The 25,153-nt window shown below is 45.4% G+C and overlaps 1 protein-coding gene across 2 annotated transcripts in view; it reads left to right on the forward strand.

Annotated features, from left to right (window-relative positions):
* The window catches only part of IFTAP (intraflagellar transport associated protein), a 62,343-nt gene that overhangs the window by 29,103 nt on the left and 8,087 nt on the right, over positions 1-25,153 (forward strand). For both annotated transcript variants that reach the window (XM_088459032.1, XM_088459033.1), the window contains exons 3-4: positions 9,949-10,055; positions 23,320-23,389. In XM_088459032.1, coding sequence (XP_088315158.1) covers positions 9,949-10,055; positions 23,320-23,389 — 177 coding nt within the window. The remainder of the gene's footprint in view (positions 1-9,948; positions 10,056-23,319; positions 23,390-25,153) is intronic.

Below are 25,153 nucleotides of genomic sequence, written 5' to 3' on the forward strand. Positions count from 1 at the left end.
TTAGTCAGGCGCCATGAATATTAGTCAAGCGCCATGCGCCATGAATATTAGACAGGCGCCATGAATATTAGTCAGATACCATGAATATTAGTCAGGCACCACGAATATTAGTCAGAAACCATGAATATTAGTCAGGCGTCATGAATATTAGTCAGACGCCATCAATGAATATTAGTCAGCCGCCATCAATGAATATTAGTCAGGCGCCATGAATATTAGTCAGGCACCACGAATATTAGTCAGAAACCATGAATATTAGTCAGGCGCCATGAATGTTAGTCAGGCGCCATGACTATTCGTCAGGCTCCATGAATATTAGTCAGGCGCCATGAATATTAGTCAAGCGCCATGCGCCATGAATATTAGTCAGGCGCAATGAATATTAGTCAGGCGCCATGAATATTAGTCAGACACCATGAATATTGGTCAGGCGCCATGAATATTAGTCAAGCGCCATGAATATTAGTCAGACGCCATCAGTGAATATTAGTCAGGCGCTATGAATATTAGTCAGACACCATGAATCTTAGTCAGGCACCACGAATATTAGTCAAAAACCATGAATATTAGTCAGGCGCCATGAATGTTAGTCAGGCACCATGAATATTAGTCAGGCGCCATGACTATTAGTCAGGCTCCATGAATATTAGTCAGGCGCCATGAATATTAGTCAAGCGCCATGCGCCATGAATATTAGTCAGGCGCAATGAATATTAGTCAGGCGCCATGAATATTAGTCAGACGCCATGCGCCATGAATATTAGTCAGGCGCCATGAATATTAGTCAGGCGCCATGAATATTAGTCAAGCGCCATGCGCCATGAATATTAGTCAGGCGCCATGAATATTAGTCAGACGCCATTAATTAATATTAGTCAGGCGCCATGAATATTAGTCAGACGCCATGAATATTAGTCCGAAACCATGAATATTAGTTAGGCGCCATGAATATTAGTCAGACGCCATGAATATTAGACAGGCGCCATGAATATTAGTCAGACGCCATGCGCCATGAATATTAGTCAGGCGCCATGAATATTAGTCAAGCGCCATGAATATTAGTCAAGCGCCATGAATATTAGTCAGACGCCATGAATATTAGTCAGACGCCATGCGCCATGAATATTAGTCAGGCGCCATGAATATTAGTCAGGCGCCATGAATATTAGTCAGACGCCATGAATATTAGTCAAGCGCCATGCGCCATGAATATTAGTCAGGCGCCATGAATATTAGTCAGGCGCCATGAATATTAGTCAGACGCCATTAATTAATATTAGTCAGGCGCCATGAATATTAGTCAGACACCATGAACATTAGTCAGGCACCACGAATATTAGTCAGGCGCAATGAATATTAGTCAGAAACCATGTCAGGCGCCATGACTATTAGTCAGGTTCCATGAATATTAGTCAGGCGTGATGAATATTAGTCAGGTGCCATGACTATTAGTCAGGCGCCATGAATATTAGTCAGACGCCATGAATATTAGTCAGGCGCCATGAATATTAGTCAAGCGCCATGCGCCATGAATATTAGTCAGGCACCACGAATATTAGTCAGGCGCCATAAATATTAGTCAGGCGCCATGAATATTAGTCAGAAAACATGAATATTAGTCAAGCGCCATGCGCCATAAATATTAGGCGCCATGAATATTAGTCAGACGCCATCAATGAATATTAGTCAGGCGCCATGAATATTAGTCAGACGGCATGAATATTAGTCAGGCATCATGAATATTAGTCAGAAACCATGAATATTAGTCAGACGCCATGAATATTAGTCAAACTCTATGAATATTAGTCAGGCGCCATGAATATTAGTCAGGCGCCATGAATGTTAGTCAGGCACCACGAATATTAGTCAGAAACCATGAATATTAGTCAGACGCCATCAATGAATATTAGTCAGGCGCCATGAATACTAGTCAGGCACCACGAATATTAGTCAGAAACCATGAATATTAGTCAGGCGCCATGAATATTAGTCAGAAAACATGAATATTAGTCAGCCGCCATGAATATTAGTCAGGCGCCATGCGCCTTGAATATTAGTCAGGCGCCATGAATGAATATTAGTCAGGCGCCATGAATATTAGTCCGAAACCATGAATATTAGTCAGACGGCATGAATATTAGTCAGGCACCACGAATATTTGTCAGAAACCATGAATATTAGTCAGGCGTGATGAATATTAGTCAGACGCCATGAATATTAGTCAAGCTCTATGAATATTAGTCAGGTGCCATGAATATTAGTCAGACTCTATGAATATTAGTCAGGTGCCATGAATATTAGTCAGACACCATGAATATTAGTCAGACTCCATGAATATTAGTCAAACTCTATGAATATTAGTCAGACGCCATGAATATTAGTCAAACTCTATGAATATTAGTCAGGTGCCATGAATATTAGTCAGACACCATGAATATTAGTCAGGCGCCATGAATATTAGTCAGACGCCATCAATGAATATTAGTCAGACACCATGAATATTAGTCAGACTCCATGAATATTATTCAGGCCACGCGCAGATTCCCAAGCATCCCGATCAGCTGAATAAGGGCTATGGTGCTGTGATCGTGCGTAGAGCATTAGAAGACTATCAGTGACTGACAGTCTGCTGCTATTTGTCGGTGGAGATGGGTCGGCGATGGCCGTCGTTTCCTAAAACTGAGGCGTTTGTGGGGGGGGAATAGGCCAGGATCTCCATCGGCTGACAGAGATTTCCTGGCCTCTTTCCCTTATCTGCGACGGCCGGCTTGCGTCACTTCATGGTCACTCAACCGGGCAGGGGACACACAGATGATCCAACACAGCTCGGATTATTAATGCGGGAGGCATGTCGCCTCCTGCCGCGTTACCATATTCGCTATGACGGAATTGCAAAGCCGCTTGCGTGCGGCTTTGCAATTCCGACCTTTGCTGAATCAGGGCCCCTTGAACGAGTCATAAACGTACATCTGGGATGCTCAATTTCAGCGTCTGTACGCACCTTAATACTGACACCGCCGTTGGTTAGACCATTTAAACTTGCATCAACCCTACGGCTGACCACGGCCTCCGATGTCTGCGGCTGTGAGTCTCTGTACGTAGCCGCCATCACTGACATTCCCATAACACGCCCAGTGAACAATCCCTCAACCGTGAACCCGGCCCGGGATCTGTACAACAGTTTGGTGGTGCTTACGGTGGTACGGTCAGGTTACGTCCGGCTTAGCCACCAGATGCGCTGACACGTCCTCACTGCGCCTCGTTTCAGCCTATTTATGCCTATTCATTCGAATGTCTAGATCAGGGATGGGGAACCTCAGGCCCAGGGGCCGTATAAGGACCCCGGAATCATTTAGTCTGGCCCTCTGAGCTTTTTTCTGTTAGCCTCATCTGGCCAGCAGGGTGCCAATAATGGCACTCTGCGGCCAGAATCTATGCAGCAGTGCCACCTGGGGCATCCATAGGGCGCTTCAGATGGTCACACCGCTGCCGTTACAGCTCCCTGGAGCATCCTCAGGATGCTCCAGGCATTGCTGTAATCACCGGCAATTGTGGCCCCACCCCCATGTGACATCACACGGAGGGGGCGTGTCCTGCACCAGGCCCGCAAATAATGTTATATATATCAAAATGGCCCTTGGCAGAAAAAAGGTTCCCCACCCCTGATATAGATGGAGCTAAAAAGTGTATGACTCTGAATGGCTGATTTTTGCGTGCACACAGTACCGCAGCATGCGCAGCGCAAATTCGTACAAGATACGCTCTGCAGACCAGTCATATATTTGATGAGCATCAGACCTCTAGGACTCAGTGATGTCACTGTGGGCGGGGATTCAGAGGTGGACGCAGCTAAAGCATGGGACGCAAGCGCCTGATGTTTCACCTCTGTGCGTGCATCCGAGACGCAATGCCCAGGCGTGTTTACGGCCGGCAGGCGCAGATCAAAATTGCATCTTTAGGCTGCGTTCATAAGACGGCCATTTACAGGTTGTGTCGGCAAAAGGTGCACTTTAACTGGGTACCGTTTTCTAAGGACGAGTCCTGCGGAGAGAGGGCCGGTGGGTGGGAAGTTGTGGTTTTACTGTCTGCGCTTCGCCTGCAGAGTCCCCTGGGAACATTTAAAGTTGTTTTTACTTCACAGCCCACTTGGCAACATCTGCTCCCTGTATGTTTGTGGTGTTATTGTTTTGCTAACCAGGCATAACATAACTGGAAAACCTGCGCTGAAAACATCTTGTGGAGCGCGCTGAGCTCCCGGACAAGGGCCCTGAAAACACTCTACAAATATACCATAGAGAACATCTTCACTTATCAGGATTCTTTTAAAGCAATTCAATATAACGTTATAACTTTCGGTTATCGAAAATAAATCCCATTTTTTTTACAATGATTAACAAACAAGGCAGCGATGGCACCAATAGTAGTTTCACACAAATCAGCAAAAATAAAGTTCATTCTCCAATTCCGTGTTCCCAGCATCTGACGCAACCACTGGGAGGTAGAGTCACTCTTAGAATAAATGTAATTTTTCTGTAAGAAACTGATAGGTCACACCACTCCATTGGCAAGTAATACGACTATTGGGAAATTTGATTACAATACAAAAATAAAAGAAATTCTTCTAAAATGTATTATTTTTTTTAATTGTTTGAATCACGTAACAAGAATTGCGATTACTATATGACACGCACTCTTTACACATGTGTTTATATTCCTGCAAAATTTTCCAATAAAAATTAGAAAACTTTAATGGGAAAAACCCCTCTCCAGAATGTAGTGGAGTAAAGTTTTTATTTACTTATATTATTATAATTTGTGCTTTATCATTACTAAAAGACAGTCCATGTGATTACATGTCAGGTATTAAATGCCTAATTTAAATGGGCTCCAATCAGGCTTCTCAGTCCTTGGGCAAAATTTACTAAGCGGCGGTTTGACAGCGGGTTCTATTCTATTCTAAACCCCGGCGGTTTGGTGGCAGTTTTGCAGCGGTTTCTAAATGACAGCCCTGTTCCATTCTATTCTAAAATATGTTTTGATGGCGGTTTTGCAGGGGTTTTGACAGTCAAAACACATTTTGGAATAGAACAGGGCTGTCATTTAGAAACCACTGCAAAACCGCCACCAAACCCCCAGGGTTTAGAATAGAATAGAATAGAAACCGCCGTCAAACCGCTGCTTAGTAAATTTTGCCCCTTGTCTGTATGCCAAGCAAGCAAAACCGGCAACAGACGCACACACATACTGGGCCTGATTTAGAGATGGACGGATTTGCAGAGGCGCACACAAGCGGCTGTAGCAAATACGTCCAATTCTCCGAAGCAAATGCAGAAGGAGGAGTCAGACACCTCCTTTCGCGATCCCAGCGCTGCCACCGACATCGCAGGCCGGGATCACCATCGCGACCGGTTGCTCCTTTGGTCATGCTGCTGAAGCTTCCCACAGATTGACCGGGTGCTGGTCACGTAAGAGGCCAGGTATTTGCGTGCACCACTGCAGACCCTGGCCTTGTCCCTCCCAGAAAACAGTGGCCAGGCACTCCCCTGCTCCGCCCCCCCAAACTTTGACATGCTGCGGCTTGGGGTGGGGGAACCTTTGTCTGCGAGCGAAATTCCATATACCCCTGGTCCCATAGGGCCAAGGGCACCATAGAGCTAACAGCTCAGGTGGAGTACAGGAACCAGATCTTGGACAAGAAGAGACAAGTCCTTGGAAAGTCACAGAACAAGACTGGGGAAATACTTGGAGACAAGAGGTTTGTTCAAAGCTTTAAAGACGAGGACAGTCTCGGACTGGGGCATGAAAGGCCCACCGGGGGAAGACAGCGGTAGGGGCCCAGACTTAAAGGGTGTGGCCAGCCTCCAGATTGGTGTGGCCAGCCTCCACAAAGGATTGGCTAAACATTATAGAGGAGAACATGGAGACTACAGTGCATGGTCTGTTCATCCATGTTCCTGCTCTCCCAGGTTACTGACTCTGTAATAGAGTAACAATGTATAATTCAACCTGACATTAGAAAGGGAGGTGGGGCCCACAGGCAGTGGGGTCCACCGGGGATCTCCCCTGTACCCCTGTGGGCCAGTCCGACCCTGGACGAGGACCAGTATTTTATCACGTAATAAATAGTAGTTTACACTCCAGAGAATATAAAAGTGATTGAGGCCACAGAACAGACAGACGTGGCCTCCTCACCATCCTCATCTAGGCTGCAAGTTGTTTCAGCTCTGACATTCATAGTTATTGATCTGCCCAGGGAAGGACCTTTACGATACTTGTACTTCTCTCTTTCATACTGAGAACTTTTTCTTTTTTTTGTAGCCGTCAACCACGTAACAGTTAAACACCTTTCCTGTTGGTCCCCGGCAAACATTCCACATCCACTAGGTTCTATCCCTGATGCCGTCTAAGTCACAGCAGGCTCGGGAAATCATTTTATTCTCCTCAAACTTTTTTGCTGCCGGTGTGAAGAATTTTTATTTTTTTTTCTTGTTACAAGGACCTCATGTCGGGTATAAAGAAATATATAAATATAAGGGAAAAAAAAGGACAAGATTTCTTTCAACGTTGAATAAAACGTCTGTCGTAAGATCCTTAACAAACCTTTTGTTTCACGGATCAGCTCAGAGAGAGCTCGTCTCTTGGGTTCTTCATTCTCCCCCCCACCTCTGGAAAAGCCACATAGGGAGATTACCAAAAGGTATTCTCTCTCTCTTTGTGCACTTAGAGCTAGATTAGGCTTCACATGAAAGGCAGGGTGAGAAGGGCGCCGGGTAAAATCAAAGTGTCAGATAACATGAAGCAAGCCATAACGTGCCCAGCCGGTGATTAGTAACTGATGTTGGCATGAGGCATCGGGCAATGAGCTCAGAATCTTCTCTCTTCTGGGGCCCGTGTACACCTCATTTGAATGAAAGATTCGCTTTAATGTTTGATGTGAAGAGCTAAGTGTAAAAGTCCTCATGACTTTTTATTTTTGAAATTTTTTTTTTCCACCTATCTTCAGAGGAATATTATTTTCATACCTGAAACATATCCGGCTGTGAAGGGCCAGCTCGGAACAGATGTCTCATTGTCTTGATGGAAAGAGCTTAACCAAGGATGAAACTTTTATGAGGGGCTTAGCAATGGTTACAAGCAGCGAGGAAGGTGTGTGTGGAGGGGAAGGAAGAGGAGGGGGTTGTGAATGGGGGGAGGGGGTGTCACTTGAATCTCACAGGAGCATAAAACATTCATCAGTACTTTCGTGCCCTGCCTGTCATCATCCTTCCACTGTTTAATTCCAGAGGACTTTTGATGAAGCACTTCTCTGAAGATGAGCATAAAAGTATAAAATATGCCTCGATTCATATAGCCGCCACATGAAATCACCATAGGGATGGCGCTCGGCAAGCGTCATAATATTATCTCCGGCATCCGAGCGTCGCCGCACGGCGGAGTGATAGCGAGAAGGAATTTGTGAAATACGCTATAGCATTCAATTTGGCTGCGAAAAGCCATTTTCGCAACGTCATTTTCGCCTATTTTAATTATCCCCGTATTCAATTTCAAAAACTTTTCACCGCTGCGAAAAGTCTTTGTAAAGAAAACGGGGATAATTTTTCACCATGTTTTTTACATGGAGAAAAAAAAAGTGCAGAATTGGGGTTTAGGGGTGCAGGCTTAAAAAAAATAGCCTGCACCCCTGGGAATGTCCCCTAAAAAAGATCTGTGTCAAAAAAAGGTTAAAGGAAAAAATCGTTTGCTCGCTAAATAGTGAATGCCTGCTAATATGAGTGACAGGAGGAGGCGTATGTGGGTGGTAACAGGGGAAGGTGCTTGAAAACGGGGAGTGGAGATCAGAACGCAGGCGTGCTTAAAGGTCAAAACGGGCGTTTTATCGGTGTGCATAATTAATACAGCAGCGTCATTGACCACGTCAATGGGTTATTTTATAGACAGAACTGCTCGCAAGATTGCGGTAGGAAAAACCAACCACAAGAATAGCGAGCAGTTCATACGCTGGTTGATGTACTCGATTAATCTAATAAATAGCGGACATGACGTAGGATGTGAGCGGCCAGGGGACGTAGTTTCCAAAAAAATGACCGCAAGTTTTGTTCGCTCGTTCAGACATAGAGGCGTGAACAGACCGCAAAGAGCGAACGGTTCATTTGAATAGCCACCCCTTTTTTCAGAACGAACGACCGCAAATAGCGTCCGGCTCTGAATCAGGCCCTAAGTTTTAATTTTGGAGTGAAAAAAAAATAAATGGGGGACAAACTTCTAAAGTAGCAAAATAGATTCCAGAGGGGTTCCCAAGTATGCGGCAGGTGTTTTACAGAATGCGGGTAGTAGCGGCAGGTGCATTTTTTAAGGATTTAGAAAAATAACTTTAGGGACTTAAAAATCTGCTTGCACCCATTTTCATGTACCCCAAATTTGATTCTTTAATGCCACATTTATGCACCTGCCGCGGCTGTTACAAACCCGACTTCCTTCAGCAGGCAAAAATGGGGCACCCATAGTGATCCCCCATGTCTAGACATCTTTAGGGGGGTCCTAGAAAGAATTCCTGAAAATTCCCGAATTTTTGTGATACTTACTTTTCCGCCGGGTCCCGTTTTCGCTGGATCCTAATTGAATGCGGGGATAAAACGGGCACGCGCCCGATACTTTATTCCTGCAAAACCTCCGATGTGGAGCGAAAAGTCCAGCCCGGACTTTTCGCTCCCAAATTGAATATGGCCCTATGAGGGATATTTTTTGTAAACTTCACATATGATATCTGGCCTCCCTGTCTCTCACCTCTCTCCTCTCCAATCTGTCCTCAGTGCTGCTACCTGGCTCATCTAAAGTTGGCCACACACTAGACCAACTTGCATCCAACTAGCTGATTGGTTGGAATGAAAATCTGGTAACGTATGGGAGTAACTGATGATCAGCAATTTGCTCCTAAATGCCAGAAAACAGATGAAAATGGCGTCAGACAAGTTTGTTAAATGTTTGATCTAAACAATTTGTTCAAACAACAGTTTTTAGTCCATTTTCCGGCGTTTGGGAGCAAATTGCTGATTGTCATTTGTTTTCATTGCTTACCAGATTTTCATTCCAACCAATCAACAAGTTGGATGAAAGTTGGTCTAGTGTGTGGCCAGCTTTACCCTCTGCCTCCCCTCTACTGCAAGCCTTACACTGGCTCCCCTTCCCCTTCAGAACCCAATTCATGCTCCTCACTTACTAAGCCCTCACCCAATCCTCTCCTATTTACATCTCTGACCTCTTCTCCCTTCACACCCCCACCCGCCCACTTTGCTCCACGCCGCCTCTCCTCCCAACTGATTACTTCCTCCCACTCCCTCCTCCAAAATTCTATCCATGCTGCACCCTACCACTGGAACTCTACCCCTCTCCCTATCAGACTCTCCACCTCTCTACAAAGCTTCCAATGGGCTCTCAAAACCCACTACTACTTCATCATGGCCTTCCAGCTCTCATCCTAACCTGCTGCTCCATGCTTCTTCCTCACTGTCTCTCCAGTCTGTGTCACCCCTGCCTGTCTGCCGCTCCCCTATAGACTGTAAGCTCTCACGGTCAGGGCTCTTTGCCCTCATGTGATTTTCCTTCCCTGACTCATACCATCATCTCCTCCCCACTTCCAACAACGACATCAAACCTTTGGGTTATGCCGTCCTGCCGCTGATTTGGGTATTGTGATGGCTGATGCGGCAATGTTAATATACCTTGTCCATGTCCTGCAATGTTCTGTACTGTAAGTGACTTATTTCTTCTTTTGTTCATACTGTTTCTGTACTTCCTAAGGCGCTGTGGACCCCTATTAGCTCCATATAAATAAAGGACGATGATAATAATAATAATAAAAGTCTTGTTTAGCTCTCTGCATCGGTGTGATTGTACTGTATGAGGAATGTCTGTGCTGACACTAATACTGACATACTGTATCTGTGACAGAGAGAGGAGGATGCCAGGTTCAGGGTGACCACTCACAAGGACAACTCGCCCCGTCTCCAGAAATGCCAATCACACAGCGAGAGCAAGGACTGGATGAACCCGAGCAGGTAAAGGACCTAAGAATCCCGCATTGGCGCCCCGGCACGTGTTTTATACAGTCTCTTGGTTTTATTGTGAAACATTTTAGAATTGTTTCTCCATGTAATGATAGCAGAGAAACGTTTCTGGGCAGCAGAGAAGGGATATCTCACCTGGGAGAGGGATGTTGCTGAATATTGTCTATATAAGAAGATCATTTCTATACCTTTTGCTAAATATTTGTTTTTCTTTTTGGTGTTCACCTAATTTTTCAAAGTCATTGGGCCTGATTCAGAGCCGGACGCTATTTGCGCTCGCTCGTTCAGAAAAAGGGGTCTGATATTTAAATAGAGCGCTCGCTCTTTGCGGTCTGTTGACGCCTCTATGTCTGAACGAGCAAACGAAACATGCGCTCGCTATTTTTTTAAAAACGCCCCCTGGCCGCTCGCATCCTACGTCATCTCCGCTATTTATTAGATTAATCGAGTACACCGAAAGGCGTCTGAACTGCTCGCAGTGCTTGTGGTTGGATTTTCCTATTGCAATCATGCGAGCAGTTCAGGCTAAAAGACAACCAAGTGACGTGGTCGATGACGCTGCTTTGTTAATTATGCACACCCTTAAAACGCCCGTTTTGACCGTTTGGCACGCCTGCGTTCGGGTCTCCACTCCCCGTTTTCAAGCACCTTCCCCTGTTACCACCCACAAACGCCTCATCCTGTCACTCAAATTAGCAGGCACTCGCTATTTTGCGAGCACACAATTTCCGACCGCAATGACTGGTTCGCGCATGCGTATTACAACCCATACGCATGCGCAGTTGTGCGAACATCGCTCGGAGCAAACGAGCGTCCGTTTACGAGCGGCTCTGAATCAGGCCCATTGGGGCCTGATTCTGAGCAGTGCCGATATTCACGCAGATAGTCAATGTTTTCAAACTGCGCTTGAGTCGCTAAAAAGTCGCACACGGTGTGAGTGTACAGGATCGCTGGACCAATGGAGAAACATGGTTTCAGAAATGTATTGGGTGTTCGTTGGCGGTGACTGGGAGGTTTCTTCGGACCGTCTTATGGGCGTATTATGGGAGAGTTGCTGGAGTGTCACATAAAGGGTCTATGTGCTAAACCTTGGAGATAAAGTGGACAGAGATTAAGGGCCCGATTTAGACCCGCTCGCTAGGAAGCGTTCGCACACAGCCAGACGATTTTTTCATTCTGCGCAGGCGTATGCATTGCAGTGCGCGAACCAGTCCGAGTGATCGGGAAGCTTTCGCTCGCTGCACCTAGACTGCCCAGCTGAGTGAGTGACAGGAGAAGCCGTTTGTGGGTGGTGACGGGTTGGCCTGAGAAAACGGAGGAGAGGAGGTGCAAACGCAGGCGTGCCTGAGTGTCTTAGCGCCGTTTCAGAGGCGTGCATAATTAAGACATAGCGTCATAGTACACGTCACCTGGCTGGATTTTAAACTGAAGTGCTCACAGTGCTTGCGGTACGGTATGGTCAGCCACAAGCGCTCCGTTCGCTTCCGATGGTTGCATACACTTCCTGGAGATGAGGTGTGCAAGTGGGCGTCTTAAGACAGGCTGGTGGGCGTCTGCATACACAGAGCGATCGCACGCCAAGACATAGTGGGCGTGCTAATGCCTTTGCCAGATCGCCTGCCTCTGCCAGATTTGCATATGCTGGGTGCGTGCGAACGCATCTAGCGAGCGGGTCTGATTCGAGCCCTAAGTACCAACCAATCAGTAATTTTTCAAACACAGCCTATAACCTGTTAATTAGGAGCTGATTGGTTGGTTCTTTATCTCCATCCATTTTATCTCTTACCAAGGCTTAGAGTCTCATTCAGAACCGCTCGCAAGTAGGTCGATGTTGAGGCCCTGCGCACGTGCAGCGGCCGCACTGCGCGCGTGCAAGCCCCGGTGCGAGAGAGAAATTCTCTCACTCCGGGACTCACTACAAAAGGGGCGGCTGTCGATGGTGATCGACAGCTCGCCCTGTTTTGTAGGCGGGGCGGGGGGGGGTGGCTACACAAATAGAGGCGTTCCCGGCGGAACGCCTGCCGTTTGGGGGCGGCCCCACTGATATCACTCGGGATGTCAGTGGTCAGTGGTGGTCACCCACAGCTTAGCGAGCGGCCAGGAGGCCGGGTCGGGAAATAGATGCGGCCGCCCTCATTCAGAGCGAGCGCTCGCATTTTGTGAGCGTCTCTGAATGAGGTCCTTAGTCCATAGCCCCCTAGACACTTCATTGCTGACATTGGAGGCCATACTTTGATGGAGATTCAGCACTTAGCATGGGGCTGCTGCTTGTTTTGACGGTACGACCAATGGTTGCGTCTCAAGTATCAGCATAGAGTCGCAGATGTGACTTTGCCGAAAAAGACGCAAACACGGACACCACTTTGTAGGACTCAGAATCAGCCCATTGTGTGTCTGAGCTAAAATAATATAATTAAAGGACCGGGCTACTTTTGGATAAGCAACCAACATCTTACCAGCTCCCACCCCCTGCAAATTGCATTACCAAAAAAACAATTAGTGAGAGGGAGTACAGCAGAAGATTGCCCCCCACAGCTTGTTTCTTATGGGACCAGGTTGGATTAGCAGAAACTTGATGAAATGGGAATTTCCCCTCTAAGATAGCTGAGATCACGCGATTGCAAGAAGCTGTTTAGGAGAATGTAGGTTCTCTTTATTGCAGTTCAGATACAGTGTGAGACTTAACCCAGCAGTCTCCAAGATAGCAAAATGCTCTGCACTGATTGGTGAATCCAGGCAGAGATAGGACCAGAGCATAGCCAGCGATGACTTTGTAAGACTGCAGGAATAATAATGAACATGCCATTTACAGATGCAGCAAGCGTCCGATTATTATCCTGTAACACGCGGCCGTCTTGCCTGTAGCCCAGTATGTTTTCTCCCTGCGTAATATTAAAGTTACACACTAAACCAGATATTCCCAAATTCTGCCATTACAGTCCAGGTTTTAAGAATATCTCCATGCTTGAGCACAGGGGATTTAGGGCCTGATTCAGAGCCGGACGCTATTTGCGGACGCTCGTTCAGAAAAAGGGGCTGGCTATTTAAATTAAGCGCTCGCTCTTTGCGGTCTGTTGACGCCTCTATGTCTGAAAGAGCGAACAAAACATGCTCTCACTATTTTGGAAAAAACACCCCCTGGCCGCTCGCATCATACGTCATCTCCGCTATTTATTTGATTAATCGAGTACATCGAAAGGCATCTGAACTGCTCGCAGTGCTTGTGGTAGCATTTTCCTACCGCAATCATGCGAGCAGTTCAGGCTAAAAGACAACCAAGTGACGTGGTCAATGACGCTGCTTTGTTAATTATGCACACCCATAAAACGCCCGTTTTGACCGTTAAGCACGCCTGCGTTCTGATCTCCACTCCCCGTTTTCAAGCACCTTCCCCTGTTACCACCCACAAACGCCTCATTCTGTCACTCAAAATAGCAGGCATTCGCTATTTATCGAACAAACGATTTTCGACCGCACTGACTGGTTCGCGCATGCGTAATACGATCCGTACGCATGCGCAGTTGGGCAAACATCGCTCGGAACGAACGAGCGGCCGCTTACGAGCGGCTCTGAATCAGGCCCTTAATTAGTACCTCAGTCAATTTGATTTCACCGTCTGGATTTAAGCATGGATATCCTTAAATCCTGGACTGTAATGGCGGAGTTTGGGAAACTCTGCAGTAATTTTGCTTTGCGATACCATCCTCCTCACCGTCATTCATAGTCTATTTATATGGCCCCCGGAAATGGCTAAATGAAACAGAATAACACAATGAGCGTCCAATCCATGTGAGAGCAGTAGCGTGAAAAGAAAGGACACGTGTAAACCCTCAGAGCAGGTATACACGTACGCTACTGAGCATGTGCTAATCATGTAATAACCGTGTAGTTAGAGAGAGCACACGGGATGCATAATAACGATTAAAACACTTCGTATTAAATGAATCTGCAACGTCTGTAGTCTGAGTGGAGGTAACTGTCAATCACTTGTATAAAGGGGGCATTTGCAGAAAGGGCGTTCCTCCTGTATCTGCAGGTCATTTTCCAGGTATCGTGCTGGTGGAAGCAATCACAAATCTGTCGCTCATCTTTTTGTTTTGTGTAGAAAGCTATTTGAAAGCGCACGTCCACCTTCCCGGCTGCTCCCGTGTGACGAGTCCCCTCTGTGTCATGTACCTGTAAATGGCTTTTTCCAGGTGAAATTGGTAGCTCTAGCTCTCCGCCCCGCTCAACCTGCTGATTCGGCTGACATCTAACTGGCGCAAGCTTTTCCTCGCAGCTGAACGATGTAGCCGGGATGGTTTGGAGACCGGCAGCCTGACTGGCAACAAGAACACTATTTAAGCTAACGGGTAGGGGTTTCCTTTGGAGAGGAATAAGTCGTGTGTAGTAAAAGTGGACGCCTTGCAAGCGTAAACTCCAACCACAAGTGATGCGGGCTTGACAACCTGGGGGAATGGTAATAGGCTGCAAAGTTTGCAGCACGTTCAAAATCACTGAAAATCGACTGCAATTTTGACCTCCAAATCGCTGGTGTCTTTATGGCGAACTAACAGTATGTTACATCCCCCATCCCCCCACAAGTCTTGGCCTGACCATAGCTGGGAACAGAAGATTTGGGAATTAAAGATTTGTCAGTGAAGTAGACTTGCCTTTAAAAGGCGGGGGGTCATCAGAAGTTATAAGGGGGCAGACGCAGAGTTTCCGCACTGCACATCCTCTGGAACCAATGCGACCTAAAGGGGTGTAACTGAGCTGTAATGGGGTGTTCTCAAAGTTCAGAGATTGCGTTTTGATGGAATTGCGGGTTTCGCAGTGCTGACTGTTAACGTGCAGGCTGGAGCAAGTGCGCCCTGGCGCTATATCACACTAAGCATATGTACATGGGGAGGGGTGTACAGCAGAGATGCATATAACTCTGCATACGGGCAAATAGAAGCATTTATATCCGTGCATTCAATGCAATGTCTATGCAATTACAGCCACTTGTGTTCATTTCCGCCTCAGTCCCAAACTGCGCTATTACTACGTTGTAAGCAGCCATTTTGAGGGCTGAACCAATATTCATGTAAATGCAACCTCTCAATGCACTAGGATCTTTGTGCCTCGTGTCTCAGCCAGTGGCATCACTCATCCTGGTGACAACCGGTGCGGACCCATGAGAGGAGCTAGCAGAGCGCATGACCACGCCGTGTACCAGTACGAAGGGGGATTGGCCTCGTGGGTAGGGGGCGTGATCTCACGGCTTGAAGCCTCGTTTTAGTCACACCGGGGGTCTGGAGGTGCGGACTGTCATAATTCCAGCATATACAGGACCAGCGATCACAGTAACCCATTATATGTGTCATACATAGTGTATTGTGTGTCATAATTCCAGCATATACAGGACCAGTGATCACAGTAACCCATTATATGTGTCATACATAGTGTATTGTGTGTCATAATTCCATCATATACAGGACCAGTGATCACAGTAACCCATTATATGTGTCATACATAATGTATTGTGTGTCATAATTCCAGCATATACAGGACCAGGAATCACAGTAACCCATTATATGTGTCATACATAGTGTATTGTGTGTCATAATTCCAGCATATACAGGACCAGTGATCATACTAACCCATTATATGTGTCATACATAGTGTATTGTGTGTCATAATTCCAGCATATACAGGACCAGCGATCACAGTAACCCATTATATGTGTCATACATAGTGTATTGTGTGTCATAATTCCAGCATATACAGGACCAGTGATCACAGTAACCCATTATATGTGTCATACATAGTGTATTGTGTGTCATAATTCCATCATATACAGGACCAGTGATCACAGTAACCCATTATATGTGTCATACATAATGTATTGTGTGTCATAATTCCAGCATATACAGGACCAGGAATCACAGTAACCCATTATATGTGTCATACATAGTGTATTGTGTGTCATAATTCCAGCATATACAGGACCAGTGATCATACTAACCCATTATATGTGTCATACATAGTGTATTGTGTGTCATAATTCCAGCATATACAGGACCAGTAATCACAGTAACCCATTATATGTGTCATACATAGTGTATTGTGTGTCATAATTCCAGCATATACAGGACCAGTAATCACAGTAACCCATTATATGTGTCATACATAGTGTACTGTGTGTCATAATTCCAGCGTATATAGGACCAGTGATCACAGTAACCCATTATATGTGTCATACATAGTGTATTGTGTGTCATAATTCCAGCATAAACAGGACCATAGATCACAGTAACCCATTATATGTGTCATACATAGTGTATTGTATGTCATATATCCAGCATATACAGGACCAGTGATCATAGTAACCCATTATATGTGTCATACATAGTGTATTGTGTGTCATAATTCCAGCATATACAGGATCATAGATCACAGTAACCCATTATATGTGTCATACATAGTTTATTGTGTGTCATAATTCCAGCATATACAGGACCAGAGTCACAATAACCCATTATATGTGTCATACATAGTGTATTGTATGTCATATATCCAGCATATACAGGACCAGTGATCATAGTAACCCATTATATGTGTCATACATAGTGTATTGTATGTCATATATCCAGCATATACAGGACCAGTGATCATAGTAACCCATTATATGTGTCATACATAGTGTATTGTGTGTCATAATTCCAGCATATACAGGACCAGAGTCACAGTAACCCATTATATGTGTTATACATAGTGTATTGTGTGTCATAATTCCAGCATATACAGGACCAGAGTCACAATAACCCATTATATGTGTCATACATAGTGTATTGTGTGTCATAATTCCAGCATATACAGGACCAGTGATCATACTAACCCATTATATGTGTCATACATAGTGTATTGTGTGTCATAATTCCAGCATATACAGGACCAGCGATCACAGTAACCCATTATATGTGTCATACATAGTGTATTGTGTGTCATAATTCCAGCATATACAGGACCAGTGATCACAGTAACCCATTATATGTGTCATACATAGTGTATTGTGTGTCATAATTCCATCATATACAGGACCAGTGATCACAGTAACCCATTATATGTGTCATACATAATGTATTGTGTGTCATAATTCCAGCATATACAGGACCAGGAATCACAGTAACCCATTATATGTGTCATACATAGTGTATTGTGTGTCATAATTCCAGCATATATAGGACCAGTGATCACAGTAACCCATTATATGTGTCATACATAATGTATTGTGTGTCATAATTCCAGCATATAAAGGACAAGCGATCACAGTAACCCATTATATGTGTCATACATAGTGTATTGTGTGTCATAATTCCAGCATATACATGACCATAGATCACAGTAACCCATTATATGTGTCATACATAGTGTATTGTGTGTCATAATTCCAGCATATACAGGACCATAGATCACAGTAACCCATTATATGTGCCATACATAGTGTATTTTGTGTCATAATTCCAGCATATACAGGACCATAGATCACAGTAACCCATTATATGTGTCATACATAGTGTATTGTGTGTCATAATTCCAGCATATAGAGGACCAGTGATCACAGTAACTTATTATATGTGTCATACATAGTGTATTGTGTGTCATACATAGTGTATTGTGTGTATTAATTCCAGCATATACAGGACCAGTGATCACAGTAACCCATTATATGTGTCATACATAGTGTATTGTGTGTCATAATTCCAGCATATACAGGACCAGTGATCACAGTAACCCATTATATGTGTCATACATAGTGTATCGTGCGTCATAATTCCAGCATATACAGGACCAGTAATCACAGTAACCCATTATATGTGTCATACATAATGTATTGTGTGTCATAATTCCAGCGTATATAGGACCAGTGATCACAGTAACCCATTATATGTGTCATACATAGTGTATTGTGTGTCATATATCCAGCATATACAGGACCAGCGATCACAGTAACACATTATATGTGTCATACATAGTGTATTGTGTGTCATATATCCAGCATATACAGGACCAGCGATCACAGTAACACATTATATGTGTCATACATAGTGTATTGTGTGTCATAATTCCAGCATATACAGGACCAGGGATCACAGAAACCCATTATATGTGTCATACATAGTGTATTGTGTGTCATAATTCCAGCATATACAGGACCAGTGATCACAGTAAGCCATTATATGTGTCATACATAGTGTATTGTGTGTCATAATTCCAGCATATACAGGACCAGTGATCACAGTAACCCATTATATGTGTCATACATAGTGTATTGTGTGTCATAATTCCAGCATATACAGGACCAGGGATCACAGAAACCCATTATATGTGTCATACATAGTGTATTGTGTGTCATAATTCCAGCATATACAGGACCAGTGATCACAGTAAGCCATTATATGTGTCATACATAGTGTATTGTGTGTCATAATTCCAGCATATACAGGACCAGTGATCACAGTAACCCATTATATGTGTCATACATAGTGTATCGTGCGTCATAATTCCAGCATATACAGGACCAGGGATCACAGAAACCCATTATATGTGTCATACATAGTGTATTGTGTGTCATAATTCCAGCATATACAGGACCAGTGATCACAGTAAGCCATTATATGTGTCATACATAGTGTATTGTGTGTCATAATTCCAGCATATACAGGACCAGTGATCACAGTAACCCATTATATGTGTCATACATAGTGTATTGTGTGTCATAATTCCAGCATATACAGGACCAGTGATCACAGTAACCCATTATATGTGTCATACATAGTGTATTGTGTGTCATAATTCCAGCATATACAGGACCTGTGATCACAGTAACCCATTATATGTGTCATACATAGTGTATTGTGTGTCATAATTCCAGCATATACAGGACCAGTAATCACAGTAACCCATTATATGTGTCATACATAATGTATTGTGTGTCATAATTCCAGCATATACAGGACCAGTGATCACAGTAACCATTATATGTGTCATACATAGTGTATCGTGCGTCATAATTCCAGCATATACAGGACCAGGGATCACAGTAACCCATTATATGTGTCATACATAGTGTATTGTGTGTCATAATTCCAGCATATACAGGACCAGTGATCACAGTAACCATTATATGTGTCATACATAGTGTATCGTGCGTCATAATTCCAGTATATACAGGACCAGCGATCACAGTAACCCATTATATGTGTCATACATAGTGTATTGTGTGTCATAATTCCAGCATATACAGGACCAGTGATCACAGTAACCCATTATATGTGTCATACATAGTGTATTGTGTGTCATAATTCCAGCATATACAGGACCAGTGATCACAGTAACCCATTATATGTGTCATACATAGTGTATTGTGTGTCATAATTCCAGCATATACAGGACCAGCGATCACAGTAACCCATTATATGTGTCATACATAGTGTATTGTGTGTCATAATTCCAGCATATACAGGACCAGTGATCACAGTAACCCATTATATGTGTCATACATAGTGTATTGTGTGTCATAATTCCAGCATATACAGGACCTGTGATCACAGTAACCCATTATATGTGTCATACATAGTGTATTGTGTGTCATAATTCCAGCATATACAGGACCAGTGATCACAGTAACCCATTATATGTGTCATACATAGTGTATTGTGTGTCATAATTCCAGCATATACAGGACCAGTGATCACAGTAACCCATTATATGTGTCATACATAGTGTATTGTGTGTCATAATTCCAGCATATACAGGACCAGTAATCACAGTAACCCATTATATGTGTCATACATAGTGTATTGTGTGTCATAATTCCAGCATATACAGGACCAGTGATCACAGTAACCCATTATATGTGTCATACATAGTGTATCGTGCGTCATAATTCCAGCATATACAGGACCAGGGATCACAGTAACCCATTATATGTGTCATACATAGTGTATTGTGTGTCATAATTCCAGCATATTCAGGACCATAGATCACAGTAACCCATTATATGTGTCATACATAGTGTATTGTGTGTCATAATTCCAGCATATACAGGACCAGTGATCACAGTAACCCATTATATGTGTCATACATAGTGTATTGTGTGTCATAATTCCAGCATATACAGGACCAGTGATCACAGTAACCCATTATATGTGTCATACATAGTGTATTGTGTGTCATAATTCCAGCATATACAGGACCAGTGATCACAGTAACCCATTATATGTGTCATACATAGTGTATTGTGTGTCATAATTCCAGCATATACAGGACCAGTGATCACAGTAAGCCATTATATGCGGCAGTAGGTCCATCCTGCCTGAGCTGAATGCTTTTATTTTAGATGTGGGCACCATTCCAAGAACATACAGCACTAGTAAAATTCTATTGTATTACTATTTCTATTGTGGTAACGGTGTGCGCTGGGGAGGGGGGTTTCCAGGCAGACAGAAACCCCCCCTGCGTTTGCCTGTGTGCAGGATGTGTTGGCTGAGACATACTAAGCTATGTTCCTCATTAGTTTATTTTTTGAAGCTCATTTATCTATTTTAATTACTTTGTAGTAGGCAATTGGCGAAGGAGTCACAGTAGCTCGCTGTCACAGTCTTCCATATTTCGGGAGGGTCCAGGTGAGTCTTGCTGCAGGTGGGGGGAATATAAATCTTTACCAGCTAGTTGTAATGTTAGAGCCGCTGAAATTTCTATTTCCTCACTGTGAGGCAGTAGGGGAATTGTGCTGCGGTCTAAGGGGGTCATACAGACCCGCTCACAAGCGAAGGTCGCTCGCTAGCGGGTCAATGTTGGGCGAATGCGCACGACGGAGGGAGCTCCGTCGTGCGCATGCGCAAGACCCGGCGAGCGACGAGGAATACGTCACTCGGGGTCTCGCACCAAAGGGGGCGTGCTGTCGATGGTGACTGACAGCACGCCCCCTTTGGTGGGCGTTCCGGGGGCGTGCTGTCTGAATCCGGCCCCACTGACATCACTAGTGATGTCAGTGGGAGTGATTTTGGCTCTGATAGAGTCAAAATCACTCCTGAGCTTGCGGCAGTGAGACCCTACCGCAGGGTCTCGTCGCAAACCCGATGGTTGCGATGGTCTTGACCATCGCGACCATCATCATGGACGCTCGCTATAGCTGTGGGTGGTAACCCACAGCTATGCGAGCGTCCATGAGGACGCTCCAAAAACAGGTAGAAGGGCCCTGATTCAGAGCGAGCGCTCTGGTCAGAGCGTTCAGCTCTGAATCAGGCCATAAGCTCCAATACTACATGTATTAACTAGGGACCTGCACGGGAGCAATTTTGAATTTACGGTGATAGTTTTTTGTTTAACCAATGTCTTCTATGATTTCCTTATAGATGACATTAGTAATTTTTATCTCCTGACGTCGACACTAAAAGCTATTGGGGTCTAATCGTATAGCAGTGAAAAGCGCTTTATCAGTGATAACAGGGCTTTTCAGTGCTTTCTCCTATTCATATAATTCTAACCCACGGCCAGAAATATACTGTTTCCCCACTTGCACATATAGGAACTCATTCAGACCCGCTCGCTCACACCCAGCGTATGCAAATCCTGCGCATGCCCAGCAAGGCAGGCGATCGCATGGCAAGGCATTAGCACGCCCACTATGCCTTGGCGTGCGATCGCCCTGTGTATGCAGGCGCCCACCAGCCTGTCTTAAGACGCCCACTTGCGCACGTCATCTCCAGGAAGTGTATGTAACCATCGGTACATCGAAGACCATCGGATGCGATCGCAGTGCTTGAGGTTGTCTATACCCTGCCGCAAGCTCTGCGATCACTTCAGTGTGAAATTCAACCAGTTGATGTGTACTATGACGCTGCCTGGTAATTATGCACGCCTCTGAAACGGCGTTGAGACGCTCAGGCACGCCTGCATTCGCACCTCTACTCCCCCATTTCTAGTGGCCTGCCCCAGTTACCACCCCCAAACGGTTTCTCCTGTCACTCATTCAGCTGGGCTGTCTATACTGGGCGAGCGAATGCTTCCCGAGCTTTCGCAGTGGTTTGCGCACGTGCATTGCAACGCATACGCACAAATGCGAGCCATCGGCAGCTATGAGCGAACGTTTCGTAGCGTCCGGGTCTGAATCAGCTCCGTAATCTTATACTTTATGTCTAGTTACATATGGAGTTTCTTATTCAGGAACGCCCTCCCTCCTTGTATGGAGAGGGAGGAAGCCTCCAGCATAAAAAGACCCTCACTAAACAAGTCATATCTATATGGGAGAGATAATGTATATTGATAACTTATCCTTTAATCTTCGCACCCAGGGCCTGATTCAGACCCGCTCGCGAGCGGGTCGATGTTAGGCCACTGCGCATGCGCACGCCGGAGCCGGCTCCGACGTGTGCATGCGCGAGACCCGGCCAGCTGCGGGCGCTCCGTCGCTCTGGGTCTCGCACCAAAAGGGGGTGGCTGTCGATTTTGATCGACAGCTCGCACCGTTTTGGAGGCGTGGCGCGGGGGTGGCTTCACAAACGGAGGTGTTCCCATGCGAACACCTGCTGTTTGTGGGCGGCCCCACTGACATCACCAGCGATGTCAGTGGGAGAGCTTCCGGCTCTATTAGAGCCAGAAGCTCTCTGGGGCTTACAGCCACGAGACCCTGCCACAAGGGTCTCATCGCAAGCCCGATGGTCGCGATGGTCTTGACCATTGCGACCATCATCATGGACGCTCACTATAGCTGTGGGTGGTCCAAAAGGAAAAATAAAACGCCCTGATTCAGAGCGAGCGCTCTTTCCGGCTCTGAATCGGGGCCCTAGATCCATCGCTACTGGTATGAGACTCCTGTTTGATGACCCCTCTCCCCAGTTCTCCTTTAACCATTTCCCTTAAACCCTCCCTTTTTGTCGGTATTTATTATACTTGGACCTCACCCCGGGACCTCGCCAGCCTGTTCTTTTCTCTTCCCATTACTGTTAGCAGACTGCCTTCCCCTATGTGATTTGTACGTTGGCCATTGCACCTATTTTTGTACATCTCTCTTTGCCTGACCAATGTGTATTTTCCACTGCACTTCACACGTTAATCTGTGCTGGATACATATGTTTGCATTTCCTCTGATATGTCTTATTGCATTGTTACGCAAAGGCTTTTTTTTTTAGTCACTTCCAGAATTGTTTGATCTGTTTTATGTTGTTATTTACCTAATATATATATTTTTCTCATAAATTCATGTTTTTATCTTCTTTCGTCCCAGGTGGATAATTATCTCAGCACCTCAGCTATTAACGCAGATTCAGACAACGAGGCGCCGGATCCCAGCGTCTGTACGTTCTCCTCTTTGTATTTTACCACTTTTCTGAAAACATTGATCCAGTTTCCATACCAGACAAAAGCTTATTATCGTTTTCCTAATAAGGGAATTGGCGTAACTTCTGTGTAACGTCACCGAGCAGGCGTGACCATGTAGTAACATTCTCTGGCTGTGGTACCTCAGTATCTGCTTTATAATGGCTTATTTCTTTAGCCGCCATTTTTCTTTGTCTAATCGATCAGCTGTCTCCGCTGCCAGCGTCAGTCAGTGGCGGGAGCAGGAGCTGGGCATAGGGTATAGGGGGGCCTGATTCAGAGAATTGCGCTATTAAGATGTTTACGTAGATGAGCGATAATCGGCAATCTTTTCACGCACCAATGTACATTACGGTAGTCGCTCACAGCCACTATTTACTCGCCGCGTGATTGACTGGGAGCGTTTGTGGGACGTAACTTGGAGTGATGGCAAAGAGCGCAGGCAGGTCGTGACCGTTTTCGGGGTGGTTCCCAGTCTGTGTCTACGCTGTGACAGTGGCTGCTCGGTACACGTGGCCATTCTGCATGACCATAAGGCTACTCAGAAATCTGATTATCGAAGGATCGGCGACTGATGCTGCGTCATTATACCACCGGTTGGCGTTAATACATTCCTCGGCGTCTGCGATATTTGCATATTTTCACAAAGAAGCCGTATATGGGATCGCAGCGGGTGCACCATACTTGGCTACCCTCCCGATTTGGTCGGGAGCCTCCCGAAAATCGGGTGCCGCTCCCGACCATCCAGAAGGCAAGGCAAGTCTCCCGGAACCAGCCGCAGCCATCCCACACCCCCCGTTGCCGGCCACTTAGTATGCAGCCCGGGGGATCAGATGACGCGATTCGCGTTAAATCGCGTCATCGAAGCCCCGCCCCCCGCAGTACAGTGCCTGTATTACGGGCTCTGCACAGCGGGGGGTGGGGCCACGATGACATGTTGAGCAGCCACGCCCCCCGCTCCGCCCACCTGCTGTGCACAGATTGTAGTCCAGGCTGTCCCCTCCCGGAAGGGACAGCCTAAAGGTAGGCAAGTCTGGGGTGCACTGATGGCATTAGCGTACATCTCTGAATCACACCCTCAGTACAATATTGCTGCAGATGTGAGCGTTATTATACTGGCCACACGCATGCCGATTATACTGACCGATTATCGCAGAGTAAGGGGTTCCAAAAACGTCCACTTATAAGTACAATCAAAATCAATTGGCCTGTCATTGGGTATATTGGTAAATTCAGTCAGGCCTGTGTGTGTGATCATCTTCTATCTCACTGCTGGGTCCCAGCCAGGCTGGAAGAGGTGCGTCCACTCAGCTCCAGCCTTATTAGCTGCATCTGACCATGGCCCTGCCAACGTGTCTTCTCTCATTGTACCCTGCTCCTGTGGATGCGCCTTCTGAACAAGGGGCAGGATCGGCCAGTAAGTGGCAGCAATGAAATGAATTCCCATAGTAACTACAGAGGGTCTAATCATCAGTAAACACATCCTTTCCTTTCAAGCAGCGAAAAATATATCAATTATTTGTGTGTTGCCTTTTAAAGGCACTATCATCGGTTCTTCTAGATCTGGCTGTGTCTCTCCGGGTGCTGTGGAAATTCTAGTTCCAGTCTATGCATGCTGGTACTTGTAGTTCCACAACAGCTTGCAGGTTACCTGCCTTTGTTCAGTTTTGCTGCACAAAAAAAAGTGCTCCTGAATCAGGGAACTTGTAAAATAGTTTGGAGACTATGGGGCTAATTCAGCA

Source organism: Taudactylus pleione, unplaced genomic scaffold (assembly GCF_031769625.1).
Source record: "Taudactylus pleione unplaced genomic scaffold, aTauple2 ptg000887l, whole genome shotgun sequence".
Classification (NCBI taxonomy): Eukaryota; Metazoa; Chordata; class Amphibia; order Anura; family Myobatrachidae; genus Taudactylus; species Taudactylus pleione.